The 16707-nt window shown below is 33.8% G+C and overlaps 1 protein-coding gene and 1 pseudogene across 2 annotated transcripts in view; one reads left to right on the top strand and one right to left on the bottom strand.

Moving 5' to 3' along the window:
* The window catches only part of SLC38A4 (solute carrier family 38 member 4), a 54754-nt gene that overhangs the window by 18872 nt on the left and 19175 nt on the right, over positions 1–16707 (top strand). Inside the window, exons 1-4 of one of the 2 annotated variants that reach the window (XM_006916862.2) lie at positions 1898–2045; positions 9633–9863; positions 14012–14102; positions 14615–14730. In XM_006916862.2, the coding sequence (XP_006916924.1) occupies positions 9745–9863; positions 14012–14102; positions 14615–14730 (326 nt within the window). In that variant the 5' untranslated portion in view covers positions 1898–2045; positions 9633–9744. Of the gene's footprint in view, positions 1–1897; positions 2046–9632; positions 9864–14011; positions 14103–14614; positions 14731–16707 lie in introns of those variants that run through there. The other variant, XM_006916861.2, reaches the window with a different exon arrangement.
* LOC112483897 lies at positions 302–420 on the bottom strand (annotated as a pseudogene).

Genomic DNA, 16707 nt, shown 5'->3' on the forward strand with positions numbered 1-16707 from the left:
GGGGGAATAACAACAAACAATTTCCTAAACTATTTTAATTTAGCTAACTTTTGTTAAATTAGTGTTTGTATGTATATATTTGATTTTTGAGTCATTGTTAGGAAGGTTTTGTGATAAGAATTTTGCAATTAGAGTAGGTTCAAAAGAAATATAATAGGACCCTTCATTGAAGTTTCCTATGTGTGTTTTTTATTTTAATTCAAGATGGCAATTTACTATAATTATTTATTACATTTGAAGAAGAATAAAATGGTAGGGAAACCAAAACTATGAAATTTTTTTTTTTCATTTTTATTTTTTACACCTATAGCATCTGGTCTTACTAGGTGGTCTCCCATCCAAGTACCAACCAGGCCCGACCTTGCTTAGCTTCAGAGATCAGATGGGATCGGGCTTATTCAGGGTGGCATGGTTATAGACTCCAAAACTATAAAATTTTAAAGAAGTAAAACTTTAGATATTTATCCATTTATCTCCATCTTATTTCATATGAAGATATCATAGTATAATATTCACATTTTGGAATACATTTATTCTTTTTCAGTTGACCCACTATCAAATGAGATTTTACTAGGATACAAGTATTTAATTTTCTAACAATTATTTCAGTTTTTTGCTTGCTTAATCTTATACTCATTTGGTAACTTTGCAAACAGAAAGAAATCTTAAATTGGAAAGATCACAATTAAATAATGGAAGTTATTTGAAAAAAAATATTCTTTAAATTTCTCTGAAACTAAAATTAGTGTATACTTGTTATCCCTTTTTTCCCTAGACCATAATAATTTTTATCTGATAAGGGACTAAACTAAAGGGCAACACTGAAAAATAAAGAACAAGTTAACTAAAAGGCAAATAAAAGTAAGTATATTGTATTAAAGTTAATAGACCAAATGAGCACATTTGACAAAGAAAAGAAAAATGGGACACCTCATCAATTGGACATTTTGTTTGTTTAATGTCTTGCATCAACTTAAGAATTTCTTACTCAAAGAACAATGTTTAATTGTTTCTTCTAGAAATAAGGAATTAATGCAACTGTAGTAATCTAGCATTTCTTCTGATTATCAGATTATTCATTCATGTTATAAAAATTTCTTTTCAATACATAAATTCTCAGTTTTAAATATTAAAAATATATGAATTTCTTAATGTATAAAAATCTATTGAAAAGGCAAAGAACCCTTAATTCTGGATTGATTTTTAATGTTTTTCTCACCTTTCTTTCAGAATAAGTCTACTTGATACTTTCCGTAACAGAATAAATTATTTGCCAACACATTTTAACTCTCTCTGATATGTGGAAAGCCAAGTAGATTTTTTTGAAAGGAGGAAAATGTCTGTTTAAAATTTTTTAAAAAACTCCAAACAGAATTCTGCTTACTCAGCACACCTCTGGAATGGTAGCAGTGGCTGACAGGGCTTATGATTTCCAACCTCATGCATGGCACCTTGAATAACTTAGTGCTATTTGGAAGTGTCTGTCATTCTACAACATTTTCTCTAAATAAGTCAATAATTCAAAAGAAAATAACTCTTATGTTGTATAATTAATATTTTTTATGCATTTTGATTATAGTATTTCATTTAACAGTCTGACTCCATAACTATATTATTGTTGTTTTACTTTGCCTTCAGTTCATAAATCTTTGAAAAATGACCATTTCTAGATTTATTAGTCAAACAACCTATAGTATCTTGATATAGAATGACATTACTCAAGGTAGAACTTTCAGTAAATGAGTATTTTGTTGTATAAAAGCCAAAATTCTAAAAGCAAATAGAAATTGGTGTAACCGGTGTTTAATCCAAATGTAAAACAGTAAACTGATTTAGCTTCTCTTTTTTTAAAGAGCTGACGCAAGTTGGACAGAGGGAGGTGTTGGGACGAGGTGGTGGTGGTGATTGGCTTGTCTCCCTCACGCCCACTGGTCTTTAAATCATTGTCTAGATGCCCAAAGTTTCATATAAGTCAATTCTGTTTTAGAGTTCTGCTATTCTGAACAGTTCCAGAAAGACTGAACAGTACTGGAGGAATAATTAAGGTAAAGTTCTTTTTACATGGATATATGCAGTGTTAAAATAATGCTTCCTTTCTTCTTTTTATGGTGTTGACTATTTATTACAAATTAAAATGCTTGAAAATACTACTTGGGTAATTTTTCTCATTAAAAAAAGATCAATTTACTATAATGTCAGACATTGAAATTATTTACCCAGATCCTGACTGCAGTGTTCTTTTGCAGATAATTTTAGGTTTGAGCACAAAATTAGGGCAGAGGATAATAGGAAAGGAAAACATGGCAAAACTGGCAGGCAACAAGAGTTTAGTTATTTACATCTCCTGATTAGTCACTGAATAAAGTGAAGAGTCAGCATAATTTGTCTTAGGAAAAAATATAAAGTTTTAGAAGTACGTTCTCAATGTTATGACACTAAAGATTTTCTTTATCTTGAAAACAAAAACACCCACGAAAATTTAGACTAATCAAAGAAGGAACATTATATGCAACAGATGTGAAAGGCTGTGTTACTGTCAAATGAAAAAAAGAGTCATGTTTCGCCTTGTCTTCTTATGTGACCATTTTAATGGAATATTTGTAGAGAAAATTTACTAGAAGAAACTGAGAAATTGAATAAAATGTAAGCATAGCTTTAGATCTTGAAGGACTAAAATCAAATATCTAAAACTAGAGCTATGATCAAATTTATTAATCGGACAGGGAGAATTCTCAGTGGATTTAGGTATTTTTGTATTTGGAGCATCTTACAGAGCATATGGTGATGGTTTTAATTAAATGCCCAGGTGATAACAAAAGTAAAAGTGCTTCATAACTCAGTGAAAAAATATTTGCCCTGATGATATATATTGTATTCACAGACAGTTGGCTGAAAAAAAGCTTTATTTTTGATAAACTGAAGAAATTTTCTAGAAAAGATTTCCATTTATTTTACCAAGGCCAAGTTTTTCCAGTTATTCAGATGTATATTAAGAAAATATTTTGGGAATTTTTCTGCAAGTCTTTATATTTATACTCTTAGGAAGTATATCAGTAACATTTAAATACTGAGACATATAGTTTTGAGGGCTAAACTCTTGAGTTTTATTTAACCATGTTATACAGTATGCTTTATGGATTATTGAAGCTATTATTTGAAATATATGAGTTACTTTAAAGAAAGTGAAATTATTTATTTTCTGGGAAAAATAGTACCCTAGGGGTGGTTTACTATTGGTTATATAGAATGCAGACATTTTGGAATTTACTATATCCACATTTCATTATAGATTATTAAATATCATGTATTAACATGTATAGCATAAAGAGTTCACTATGTGAATTTCATCTATGCTACATATCCCTGTACATTTGTGGAAACTAACTACTGTTTGGAGAAATAAGAAATAAATTTTGTGCAAGAATTTAAGATGTTTCTTAATGTTTAAGATGACTAGAGAATCTATGTCATCTAAAAGCAGAGCTAGAAAGTTTGTAAGCAAAACAACATATTCAGATTTTATGAATAGCCCTTTATATCTCAAGTGGTTGCTTTAATTCTTATATTAGCAAGCATGTAATATTCTTAGCAAAAGGAAAAGACCTCAGCATAGGGTTATTTATTTTAACTTTTCTGGTTCTCCCTAGATATTATTTCTAAGCTGTGTCTAAGCAGAGGAAAGGAATAAAAATGCTAACACATTAGCACCAGCAATAGGGAGTCATCAAGTAAATACCGTTCTGCTGTTATTGGCAGTTTCTTTTTTAGGATGTACCTCAGACTGTATGTAGTGATTGCTTTTTAATAAGTTAATTTCTGTGAAAAAATCATGCCAGAGACTAACAAGCCATCTGACTATCAATGTGTGACTAAAATGGCAGTGTTGGGGAAATTGTTTAAGAGAATTTAACATAAAAGTAATATTAGATCGTTTTTACTGTCAAAGTTATGTTCATATATCTCAGATACATGTTGGATGTAGATTTAAATCAGATCCTTGGATCCAAGGTAATTTAGCTTTTAGATGTTTCATGACCAGCTATATCCAGCTTGCTCAACAAAAGGGTAAATGACATATAAGCCTATCTGCTACCTAAATCTAGTTTTCAGAGTAAATTGGTCACAACTGGGTTGGTATGAAAGACAAAATAGGTAGGGATGGTGGGAAATGCTCTGAAAATGTTAGCTCCCTTTTTACTTTTACTTATCAGGTAAAATAAATGTTTGCAGTAACTAGGGAAGGTCATAACTTTTGCCTTTTGACTCAAGGACAGTTTTGCTTTCCAGATTTGATGTCTTTCTTTGAAGTTAGACAACATAAGTAAAAATTTGAGAGATCTGCTTTTTTGAGAATTTCTTATCCTGTTTCTTAGGTACCTATTTAAACAAGACATTATAAAGTTTAATAACAAGAATTTGGATATAAAGAATTAGTAGTTAGGATATTTAGATATCTCTTAATAAATGTGATAAAACAGTCTTCTAATGGTGATAGTATTCTAAATATTTTTATTTCAAGTTTTAATTTTGCATCTTCATGAATGGGTGAACTGAAGCAATAGTGCAGAAGACTACACACTGGAATATCTAGTCTGTTTCTGAAAAATAATTTTGTATCACAGAGAAACTTAACTTCATTGGAGAGAAAGGCTAGAGTACACACAGTTCTGTCAAATCAAATTTGATTTTTCTATTAGAATAACTTTGAGCGTTTGTTGTACAACAAAGCTGTTCTTTCTTCTGGTAACCAGAGGAAAACATTTCCATTTCTCTTTGAAATTATAAAGGAATAACAAGATTTCATACTTGTTTCTGTAAAGGAGATCATATAAAGTTGCACTGGTCTTAGTAGAATATAACACCCAGCACTGTGCTAGATGTTGAGAATATGTAGAGTCTGCAAACCTGGGATCATTTCCACCTTCATGAAGCTTTCTGCCTAGTGGAAGAAATAGGTATTTATCAAATAATGACACAACTAAAAATGTAAATGCAAAGTGTGATAAATACTGTGAGGAAGAGAACATACTACAGGAGCATATTATGGAGGATCTAGTTTAGATGTGGGGCCTTTCTGACCATGTGACATTTAAAGATTTTTTTTTTCAGGTTCTTTTAGTTAATTTTGAGAGACACCTGGGTTAAGAATGTGGGAAAGAGCATTCCAGGCAGAGGGAACAGCATGTTAAAAGATTCTGAGGTGGCAATGGGGACATGAAAGAAGCCTCATATATCCAGTTGGTGAGGGTAGGTACGATTAAATATAGGACTAAAGAGCTATGCCTGAATTAAAGTATGTAGAGCCTTACAGCATATTAGAAAATCTCACTTTATTTTAAAAAGCGATGAGAAAATCATTTTGGGGCTTTAGCAAGTAGTCATTTGGAATAACATAATGGTCATGGAAAAAGAAGTAGATGAATTTTAAATAAATTTTGAAAAAAGGATTGATAGGACTTGGTGATAGATTAGATTTGGGAAGGGGGATTCAGGATAGAGTAAAGAGAAAACAATAAGACGTTTTAAGCAAATGAGTGGTATGATATAAATTTTGTTTCCAAAAGATCACTCTGGTGAAGTCAGGTAGGCAAGAGAGGATTCAAGGACCTCAGTTAGGATTGTTACAATTGACAATGTAAGAAATGATGGTAGCTTAGACGAGAGTAATGGTGGAAGAAATGGAAGTAGACTAATTTGAGAAATAGTTTAGTTACTTGTAAAATCAACCAGACTTTGTAAAGGACTGGATTCTAGTGGTAAGAAAGAAAAATTTATAATAGAAGACTGGTATTTCTGGTTTGTGTAGCTGGATAAAGGGTGACAACATTCTTTGGATGGGAAAGATTGAAAGAAGAGAGAACTGTCACAAGTTAGACTTTTATTTTATTTTTTAAACTAATTAATTATTTAATTATTTCATTGAAGAAATTATTTTAATTTTTTCCCCATCTACCTTCCCCTCCGCCCTGCCCTCTGACACATTGATTTTAAACCACCTTTGAAATATACAAGTGTATGTATCAATTAGGCCATGGGACACATGGAACTAGAAACCAGAGTAGAGGCCTGGGCCAAAGATGTAACTTGAAGAGTCCTTGGTGTATAGTCTTGGAAGTAGATTGGAAAAAGGAGAACTTAGGACCTAGCCTTGAGGAATTCAAGTAATAAGACAAAATGATGTTTTTTAAAAGGAAAAAACCCACGAAATTCTGAAAAATAATAGTGGGGTCATTAACAAAAGAAGTTTTGAAGAATCCCTAGAAGCCAGAAAGCAGATAGAGCTGGAAAAATCTGTGAAATAGAAAAATCTGGGACCAGAGGGTACTCAGTAGCAGTTCAAGTCAATATATACAGAGAGGAGGCATGGGTCGTGGGAAACCAATGATCATGTATTCACCAAAGACCATTAGTGATTAACTTGACCTCCAGCTGCTTTGTTCTCCCAGGAGGTTGGAGGGTGGGACTGAAAGTTCCAACCCTCTGATCACATGGTTGATTTTCCTGGCAACCAGCTCTCATCCTTAGAAGCATTCCAAAAGTTGCTTCACTAACTTAAACTCAAGTGTGTCTGAAAGGGACTCCTTTCACCTTTATCATTATTATTTCAGGAACTGGGAACAAAAACTAAAAACTAAATATTAATTTACTGTATTACATTAGTAGCTCTACCTGGAAACCAGGGATAAAGACCAAATATATATATCCTACTTTATCACAATATCACACAGCAGTTCAAATTTGTTAATTTGGATATGACATCAAGGAAATATCTCTGAACACTGAACAGAAATAGAACAATTTAGCAATATAGATTAAAAGGTCTAATTTATTTTGGAGTAAATACAGGGGAAGAAACAGTTTTTAAATAGAATATTTTTCTGATTAAAGGAAAGATATGTCTCTTAATTAAATGGGTTCCCCACGTGCAGAGTTAGATAAATTTTTAAAACTACTCATACCTATTTACATTCTGGAGAAGTTTCTGATAATGATAAGGAGAAAAATTCTAAAGTCCTTCAGAAGGAAAAAATAATCAAAGAAATGAGAGTCAGACTCATCAGTGGAAGCCAGAAGTCAAGAGATAAGTGTCTTCCACATTATGAAGGGAAATTATTTTGAATCTAGAATTCAAACAATCAACCAAGTTCGAGGACAAATTAAAGACATTTTCCAACATGAAACAACTCAGAACTTTCGTTTGCAAACATGGACACATTGTGCGAAAAAAAAGTCATTCAAGGTGGTATTTCAGTACAATGCAAAACAAGTTGAAGAAAGAAGATGAAATGGCATTCAGGAAACATTGGCACTGATGAGAACCAGAAGGTGAAGGAGCAAAACATTCAAAAGATAAAAAAAGTATGGAAAATTCACTTTTTAAGTTTGAGTAATATAGGATCATATTTCATTTATTATAGTCAAATCTACCACTTGGCTCTTCGGGACATATTATTTACACAGTTATAATGTTGTAAGTCCTGATTACTCATTTTCAGTGATTAGTAAACAACCTGTAGAAAATGATGAGATTTGTTTTACAGAAAAGTATGAAAATAATGTAAATCTCAACATTGTAAAAGTATTTCATTAACTAAAACAATTAGTGTGTGAGAAAGGAGAGAAAAAGGTATGCTAATTTTTTATCTTCCATAGGTACCTGTTGAGTTGATAAACCCAAGTCAGAGAAGTTTTAGTGAGTAATTTAAATTTAGAATGATTAACTTTAAATGAAGAACTTAAAACATAAACTGTCATTAGTGGTTGCTGCTGGGAAGTGAAATTGGTCTCTGTGATGGGTGAGAGAAACTTTTGTAGTTATTTAACACAAATTTCTATTTTTCCTTTTAACCATGTCTTATGCATGTCTTAATTCTATTCTCTCTTGTGACTTTCAAGATTTTTCTTTTTATCTTTTATGTTTTATACTTACACTACTTCATATTAATGAATATATTCATTTTTCCCCTCCTGCTTGAAGTACTGTCTGCTTTTTTTAAATCCTGAGAACTATTATCTTTTTCAGTTCTGATCAATTCTCTGCCATGGCTTTCTATTTTGTCTCTCCCTAGTCTCACAATTCTCTCATATTAGAATAACTATTGGAATATGTTTTAACTTCTTATTCTTATTCTCCCCCAATGTATTTTAACTTTATATTTTTCTTTCTTTATTTCTTTTTGATGTAATTTGAGTGATTTCCACAGATCTATCTTCCAATTTCATTACTCTCCCTTCAGCTAAGTTTTCTTTATTCCAATTACTGCGATTTTTGTTTTGTTTTGTTTTGTTTTTTTGTTTGTTTGTGTATTTTTTATAGTTCCTTTTTGGCTCTTCTTCAAACCAGCCTGATCTTTTACAATGTTCTTATTCCATGGTTGCTATTCATCATTTTGAATTTTTTTTTATTACTTTTTATTTATTAATTTTAAAGTCTCTTTTAAATTGATTTGCTATTTGTAGTTACTCATGTATGAATCATTTCTCATGCCTATCGACATTCATCCTGATGAGTTCCTATATGTTTTTTGTAACTTTTCGAATTTAGAGTGAGAACTCATCTCAAGTGTGAGTTGCCTTCCACAGATGTGATGCTGTACCCCTGAATTGTATAAGCATTCCCAGGTGGAATTTTTTTCCCCCATATTTTTCAGGAGATTTACAAATTTCATGAACTCTGAAACAATTTTTATATTAGTTTCCCTGATCAGCATTTTTTGTACCAAATGAGTAGTGCACATTTCAGAACCACACCTTCCAAGAGTGATCGTATTTCTCCCAATATAATGGTTCATCAAGAATTGAATGATTTAATAGTAAAAATTTCAGAAGAAATTTTATCAACAACATTTATTACACTTTTTTTTCACGCAATGCCAGTCCGCCCCTTTTCACTTTACAGTTGAGAAAAATGAGGTCCAAAGAATTTAAATAAGTTGTGCTGAGATCCAATGAATTAAAGGTGAGCAGAACCTAAGACCTGGATCTCTTCGTTGTTAAAACACATTATAATTTTGTGTAGATGGTGATTGATGTTGATTCAAAGATAAATCTGTACTTCCTATTGTTACTATTCTTAACTTTGGCTTCCTGATGCAAGTGCCTGTAAAGTGACTCCCTACTCCTGGGCATATCCTGTGTTGCATGTTATCAAGCATTTTGGTGGCGTTAATTCTTTCATGTATAATTAGCAAATGAAAATGGTCATCTTCATATGTTACTGCTAGTAGAGATCTGCATTGGCGGATCTTCCTTTGTCAACAATTTATTTTTCTCTTCCTTTCTCTTAAGTCATGCAAACTGCTTACAAATAACTAAAGCTTCTTGAAGATTGCTGCTTTGTCTTAAGAGTTATTCCCGCCACCAGGGTGACTAGCAAAGCACCTGCCTCTGTTCATATACATGGGCACTCCATAAACATTTGCTGATTTGGCAATTTATTAATAATTTTTTTCTCTTCCATTTTCCCTCTTTGTGTTGGGTAAAGGAAAGTTTGTGGGCATATTTATGTAAAGTTTTCAGGAGTATACTTACTTTCCAGGTCTTTACAGAGAGCATACACAAAATAGGTGATGCATATTCATTTATTTCATTTAAAGAAAATTACAATGATTTGTTTTGTGTTCTATTTGCAGAACAGAGAGTACTGGACACCAACACAAAGTGGAAGAACCTTAAGCTGAAGGTACAGTATATTGTTTACACTGAAGGAGCTCGTGTGTGGACAAGAAAGTGCTGACAGCTGAAATGGATCCTGTGGAACTGAGAAATGTCAACATCGAACCTGATGATGAGAGCAGCAGTGGAGAAAGTGCTCAAGATAGCTACACCAGCATGGAAAATTTAGAAAAGGCAGCAATGAGCAGGTACGAAGTTTAAAATGAACAGGTTCTATGGAAAAATAAGAAAGGAAAACAAGATTCTTGTCAGGAAGAATTAGATTTATTTCCTATTTGAGAGACAACAATGATATTGATGTTAACACATCAACTACCTGATCCTGAAGTACATATTATTATAGCATTTATATGTCAATCCTTTGGTGACTAGTTTGGAATTGAAGTTACAATGTTCCCATCCCCACTAATAATATATAATAATTTAAATTATATTAGCCTATCACTTTTCTTATCTTTTGGACCATTCTCTTTTACATTCCTCTTCTTTGACTATCCTCTCAATGTTGCTACATCTCCAGAGTTCTGTAGGGATAGTTTTCTAAAAGCGTCTGATTCACAAGCTCATTCATAACTGTGATGGTTTCATCCACTAAACGTGTCTCCAGCTTGTTAGACTTCTCCACTGAACTCCAAATCATTTATATCCACCGTCTACAATACATCTCTACTGGATGACTCATGTTTGAATTGCCTCATTTATAATTAGATATAGTCAAACTTGTAATGCTAATATAGAACTTTTACAATTCCCTTCAAACCCTGCTCTTCTTCCAGTAATCCCCATCTGGTCAAAAGTCATTATCGTTCTGTAACTCAACCAAAAGAACCTAGTTGTCAACTTTGGCTCACTCCCTCCCCCAAATAGCACATTCAATATTTGACTATATCTAATTGGTTCTACCTCATTAATGCTTCAAATGCACCCTCTTCTCTGTATCCATTGTATTGTGATCTTACTTTAGGCCCTCATCCTCTCTCACCTGTCCATTAGAACAGCCCTAATTTGTCCCCCTGTCATACATTTTGTTCAACAACTCTACCTCCTTAAAAAGTAATCTTTTACAATTGCAAACTGACTCATGTGTCATCCCTGGATAAAGCCTTTCAGTGACTCCCCATTAACTATAAGATAAAGATGAAACTATACATTGCTTGGCATGGAAGGACCTTCATGATCTGTCCCTGACCAAGCTCTCCTGTCTTGGCTCTTGCCAGCTCTCTGTTGTACCCTATTCTCCAGCCTTGTTGAGCCACTCACAGCTCCCTGTGCCTTTATGCATTCTGCTCTGTCTGCCTGGAATGCCTTCTTGGTGTCACATAACCACCTTCCCTTTATTCTCTATCGACTCTACTCATCTTTATCTCAATATCAGGTCTCCTATGAAGACTTTTTCCAGATAGAAGTGGCCACCCTCTCCTTTGTGCACTCTTTTTCTCTATCCAGATATGCACGATGCCACTACTACAAGTTAATGGCTTCTGTGGCTCCAGCACATATCACACTGCCTAGTATGTAGTAGGTACACGATAGTTATTTGATAAGTAAATTAATTTCTTAAAAAAGGTTATATATTACAAATTATGCATGACTTAAGACACTCAGAAGGTTACACGTGAAACTAATATAATATTATATGTCAACGGTAATTGGAAAATAAAAAATTATTTTTAAAAAGATACTTAGAAGGGACTTTTTGACCAAATCAAAGCCTGAAGTAGAAACTATTATCCTCAGACAAGGATGTCTCATTTCACTTACAATATCCAGAAAAGGCCATCAAGAGGAAGCACTGTTCTTCCTTTAAGGAGTCAGTGCAGTAAATTTTAGGGTTGTTGGATTAGAGAAGCCCTGGAGATGTAAATTATAGCACTTTCTAGCAGGAAAAAGAGTGTGATAAAACATGGGGCTTTGGAATCTGCATAGTAATTGCCTAACTTTGGAAAAGATATTTATCTTCTTTGAGCTTCAGAGAAAAATGCAGAATGGCAAACTAGCACCTACTTTCCTAAGGATAAAATGAGTACCTAGAATATAGATGATACTCAGTAAGCTTTCATTATTCCTCCTCTATTTCATCTCTCAGTATATTGATCCAAATCTGAGGGCTCTTTTGTTTCTGAGAAGGATGCATATAGATATGAGCTCTGCAGAGGTGGCCAAGCTGACGAGGACACCATCCTAAGAACAGTCCTTACAGAGCCATTCCATTTGGTCCTCCAAAAGCCATAATGGAAAGAACAAGAATGCTTTTGTTACACTTCATACGACATGTTCTGGACAGCTCACAGGGACTTACTTTGTAACTCCTTCCTCAAATACAAGTCATCATTTCGCAATTTTATAATTATTTTTAAAAGATGGGTTTTGTTTCTGTTTTGGTTTGGATTGATCCCTTAAATGTAAATTTTTGAGAAATTCAATGTAATGCATCTATTTGAAATCATTATACTTGTGTTTTCAATATATGTTGGGTTTGGTATCAAAACATTTAAGACAGTGGGCACATTTTTCATATTTTTTATCCAGTCTTGGCATGTTTTATGACTACAGCTCATCCCATGCCCAAATAAGAACATGCAAATGCCTCATAAAAGAAATCTAATTACTTTCACATTCTAAATTTTAAAAGCTACTCATGGACTAAAGGATTCTAGTTTATTGCTTAAGGTTAAAAAAATTAGAATGTTGGATATTCCAGAGTTCAAATCCAGAAGACACTTTTGTTTTTATAATCCTTATGCTCATTTCATCTTATTGTCTCAGATTCCAATTGTGAATATTATATACCAGTCTTTATATAGCAAGTATATTAACTATAGACTATTTAAATACTGCACGAAAAGGGGGTGGGTGCAGAGATGGAAGAAGGCAGCATCGGAAAGCATGAGAAATAAGAAGAGAATGCCAGGAAAAGTTTCTAACTTGTATGTGCACCATAAGGTTCTAGAAAATCCACTCTTAGGGTTCTAGAAAAGCACATAAAACTTTGTCATTTTGTCTTCTAGTTCTATCTACACCTAACATTGTTCTCTATTCTCAAAAAGTAAACTTGTTACTTTTCTTCCTCACAAGATTATTTTCATGATTAGTTCCTATTATTAAAGATAATTTGTACAGATCTCTTATAGTTATTTTGTACTTTTTAAAAAATTTCTAAGGGTTATTTGAATAAAACACTCTCCAATTACTTAATCTTACTCTCTTGTGCAAGAAATGCCCCCAAATTGCCATCTATCTGATTATAAAGCACTTTTAAGAAGCATTCATAGTTGAGCATTTCATATGACAGAAAAAAAGCCTGTGTGATATTTTATAGTGTCAAAATACAATGGTGGCAGCTGGACTCATTAGTCAAGCCTTCTGGAAATGTGGCTAGTACTAGATTCATATCCTCAAAACCCCTGACATGCAACTGCAGGAGCTGACCAGTATAGTTAAGGGGTGCGCAGCTTCCAGCCTGAGTTCACATAGACCACAGTCACAACGTTCCATTCATGAATAGTGACATTTTAAAGTCCTGCTTCCCTCTCAACTCTTCTACTAATTCATTGGCTTTTTAAATGTTTTTCTAGCTTTGTCTATTGTCTAATAACCCAAGCACATTTTCAGAGTAATTAAATACACGCACATGAAAATAACCAAACACAACACAGAGCTACCATTCAACCACTTCCCAGCAAGGGCTATGCGAATAAATTGGTGGAGCAGAAAAGTACCAGTTATAGGGCCCTGCCTGGGACTGCGTGGCACCATGGAAGACCCTAGACTTGCAGTCTGGTGCGGTGGGCATGCTTCTTCACTTATCTTAGTCACAGTTGCCTCATCTCTAGAGCAGGGGTGTGAAAGACCCTCTCATTGGGATATTTGAGCATCAAATGAAATGAAGATCACAGTGCCTAGGCATTTATAAATATTTATTGAATTAATAAAATCATCTGATTATGATGTGATAGTAGTTGAGAAACCTCAGTCACGACTCTGTAGCCTTCCTTTGGAAGGTCTCTAAATGGGAACAAAATTAGCTCTAATTATTTTCTTTCTTGCATAGTTAATGTGGAGAGGAGAAATGTGTCTTTAAAAAGTTTCAATTTAAAACAGTATTTTCTTCTTTTACAAATTCCTCTCTCCCTCCCAAAGTGTGTTCATAACTGGAGCTCAGTCTTTGGTCTGGAAGGAACACTAGTATGAAGGAGGAAAAGGAAAGAAAAGTTTTAGCTATCTTATTTTTCCTCCCCTTATTCAGTCACTTAGATCACCTGAAACCTAAATATAATTCAGAGCATTTACTTACATGTTCTTACTTTCTTATTTTCCCTTTTGTATGCGTGTTCAGTCAATTTGCTGATGAAGATGCTGAAAGTCAGAAATTCCTGACAAATGGATTTTTGGGGAAAAAGAAGCTGGCAGATTATGACGATGAACATGTAAGTGAACCTCTGCTTTCAGGCAGTAAACAGGACTTGAGGGTGTCTGATCTACCTAGCTCTCTGTGGGAAAACAGTGTGACTGAAATTTTCCAAGCCTTGATCAGCACATTCTTTGTTTATTCAGGCCCTTACTGGAATAGGGGCTTGTTTTTCCTGTTCGCCATATGGCTGCATAAATCATTTATGAAATTTATTTGTTTTTTAAAGAAATCATTCTAACCCAAATGTAATCTGCAATCATACATGCTTTCTCTTCTTTATACTACTCAACCCGTGTTTTTTATTTTTACTGAGACCCCTGCTAAAGCCAAGCACTACATTCCATTGAAAATTACATGCTTTTATTGAAGTTGAGTCAATAAAAAGCTTTTATTCACTGTGATTTTATCTTAGTCTTCAATCTTAGACTATAATCTCCTCCAGTAAAGATAATATGAGAATAAGAATAATCCAAAAACGGTTTATCCTTTGGCAAATATTTGCTTATGATGCATTCCTTTTCCTTCAAGCATCCTGGAACCACCTCCTTTGGAATGTCTTCATTCAACCTGAGTAATGCCATCATGGGCAGTGGAATCTTGGGTCTATCCTATGCCATGGCCAACACAGGGATCATACTTTTTATGTAAGTGAATGGACATATCCACATTTGGTTCAAATCCCGTGCATGCCTGGTGTTCTTTCAATTCACAATCTAAAGTTTTATCTTTGTGAACAGGAATAGTCTGAGAAAGTATTAGCATATTCCTCTTGCTTTTTGATAAAATAGCAACCTGAGGAATAATCAGAGCAGTCTAACCATAGTACCTAATCAACCATCCCTAATCAAATGGCAGAAGCTTCATGTACTCAACCACCCAGTGATGGAGCAGCCCCACCAGACCATAGAGCCATTTTAAAAAGTAATTCATTGTTCAGTGCTTACTTAAAATAACTTGGTGTTTAGTAGTCAAAAGATCTTTCCCAGAAGCAAATCTGACTTTATGATACTCTTAGGGAAAAGACCCCATACCAAACCAGGTTTACAGAGCTCTGTATGCCCTGGTCCCATGTCACACTCCATCCCCTGTGTCCCTGGACACCAGATATACTGGGCACACTGGCCTTCTCTCCATCCCATGATGGTGCCATGTTTTCTCTCACCACAGGGCCTTTGCACATGACCTTGGAATCCTTTTCCCTTTCCATCTAGTTAACTCCTTATATCTCAGCTCATCCTCACCTCTGTGCTGCCTTCCCTGTGACCTCCATGACTGGGACAAACCACTTTATTATACTCTCACCAGTTTTAATATTTCAGTATAATTGTCTAATTCATTTGATTAATATCTATCTCCCTTGCTACACTAAAATCTCCAGAGAGTTGAGCCCATGCTTGTTTTTATTCACCACATGTCTGTCCCTAAGACCAAGTACATTGTTTGGCACAGGGAATATTTGCAGAGTGGCACAAGTTTATTCTTAAACCTATCCACTTTAATCAAACATGGTCAAATGCTGCCTAAGGGTAGTAATGTCACATAGCCGAACTAGGGGATGGATACTGCATTGTTTGTGACAGACAGCCACAGATGTTTGTGAGCATTATGTACTGCCTGGTATTTTCCAAGACACAGTTGGCAGCACTGGAATTCTTCACAGGAATAAAGTCTAATGTTAGTCAGGCATCAGTGTGAATGCAGATCATAATCTCTAATGCAATGCTAGAGCATTAAATAACTGTCTAAGAATGCAACATTTATATTACAAATATATGCTATTTATGTTCTGAACATCACTAATGATTAGATAATCACACAAATATTTGAGGGCTAAGGATCAGGCAGGACTATAAATGTTTACATCGTGTTAGTGCTTTCATTGAAATGTTTTAGTTACGATGTTTTTTAGCTGAGTGGATGTCTACATCAACTTTACTTTTATAAACCATATTTGAAATAAACTAGTTTTTTAATCCTCTTAATCTTAATGGCTAAAGATATTCATATGTATAGTTGTATATTTTTGTAATATACACTATCTCTAAGTCAAAAAGACTATCTTCTCCTTATTATACACATACTATTAAAATAATTAGGAAATTAGCATAGATCATTGATGAATAGAAAAAAGAAACTTCCCCAAGTCCTAGAGCCACAGATCATTCTCATGGGAGGAGAATATTTTACTTTTAAAATCAAGGTCCTCATTTCAGTCTTGCAAACATGTAGCAAATTAATTTGGCCAGAGCAACTAAATTACTAGACAGTGTGATTGTGTTTTTTGTGTCTAAGCAGCATAAATTGGATTCAGCCCTCTTCCTTAATTCACAGCAAGTGACACACGATTTCATTGGTATTACTCTTAGTATTTTCTGCCAAAGCAAGTCTGTATTTAGAATACAGGAAATGATCATTATTTTTTTCAGGGAACAAAAATATGTAATCTGAATTACATAATTCTTTAAAAACAGGTAAGTTATTAAGACATATGGAAAAATACATAAACAAGTCATTGATTAGGCAGTTCTGGCAAACATTTTATAGAAAATAAGAGCACAGTATAGTTAGAGTAGCTATAAAATTAATAACTCATGGTCCAAATGTACATTTGCAACCCTGAG

This window comes from Pteropus alecto, unplaced genomic scaffold (genome assembly GCF_000325575.1).
Source record: "Pteropus alecto unplaced genomic scaffold, ASM32557v1 scaffold196, whole genome shotgun sequence".
NCBI classification, from domain to species: domain Eukaryota; kingdom Metazoa; phylum Chordata; class Mammalia; order Chiroptera; family Pteropodidae; genus Pteropus; species Pteropus alecto.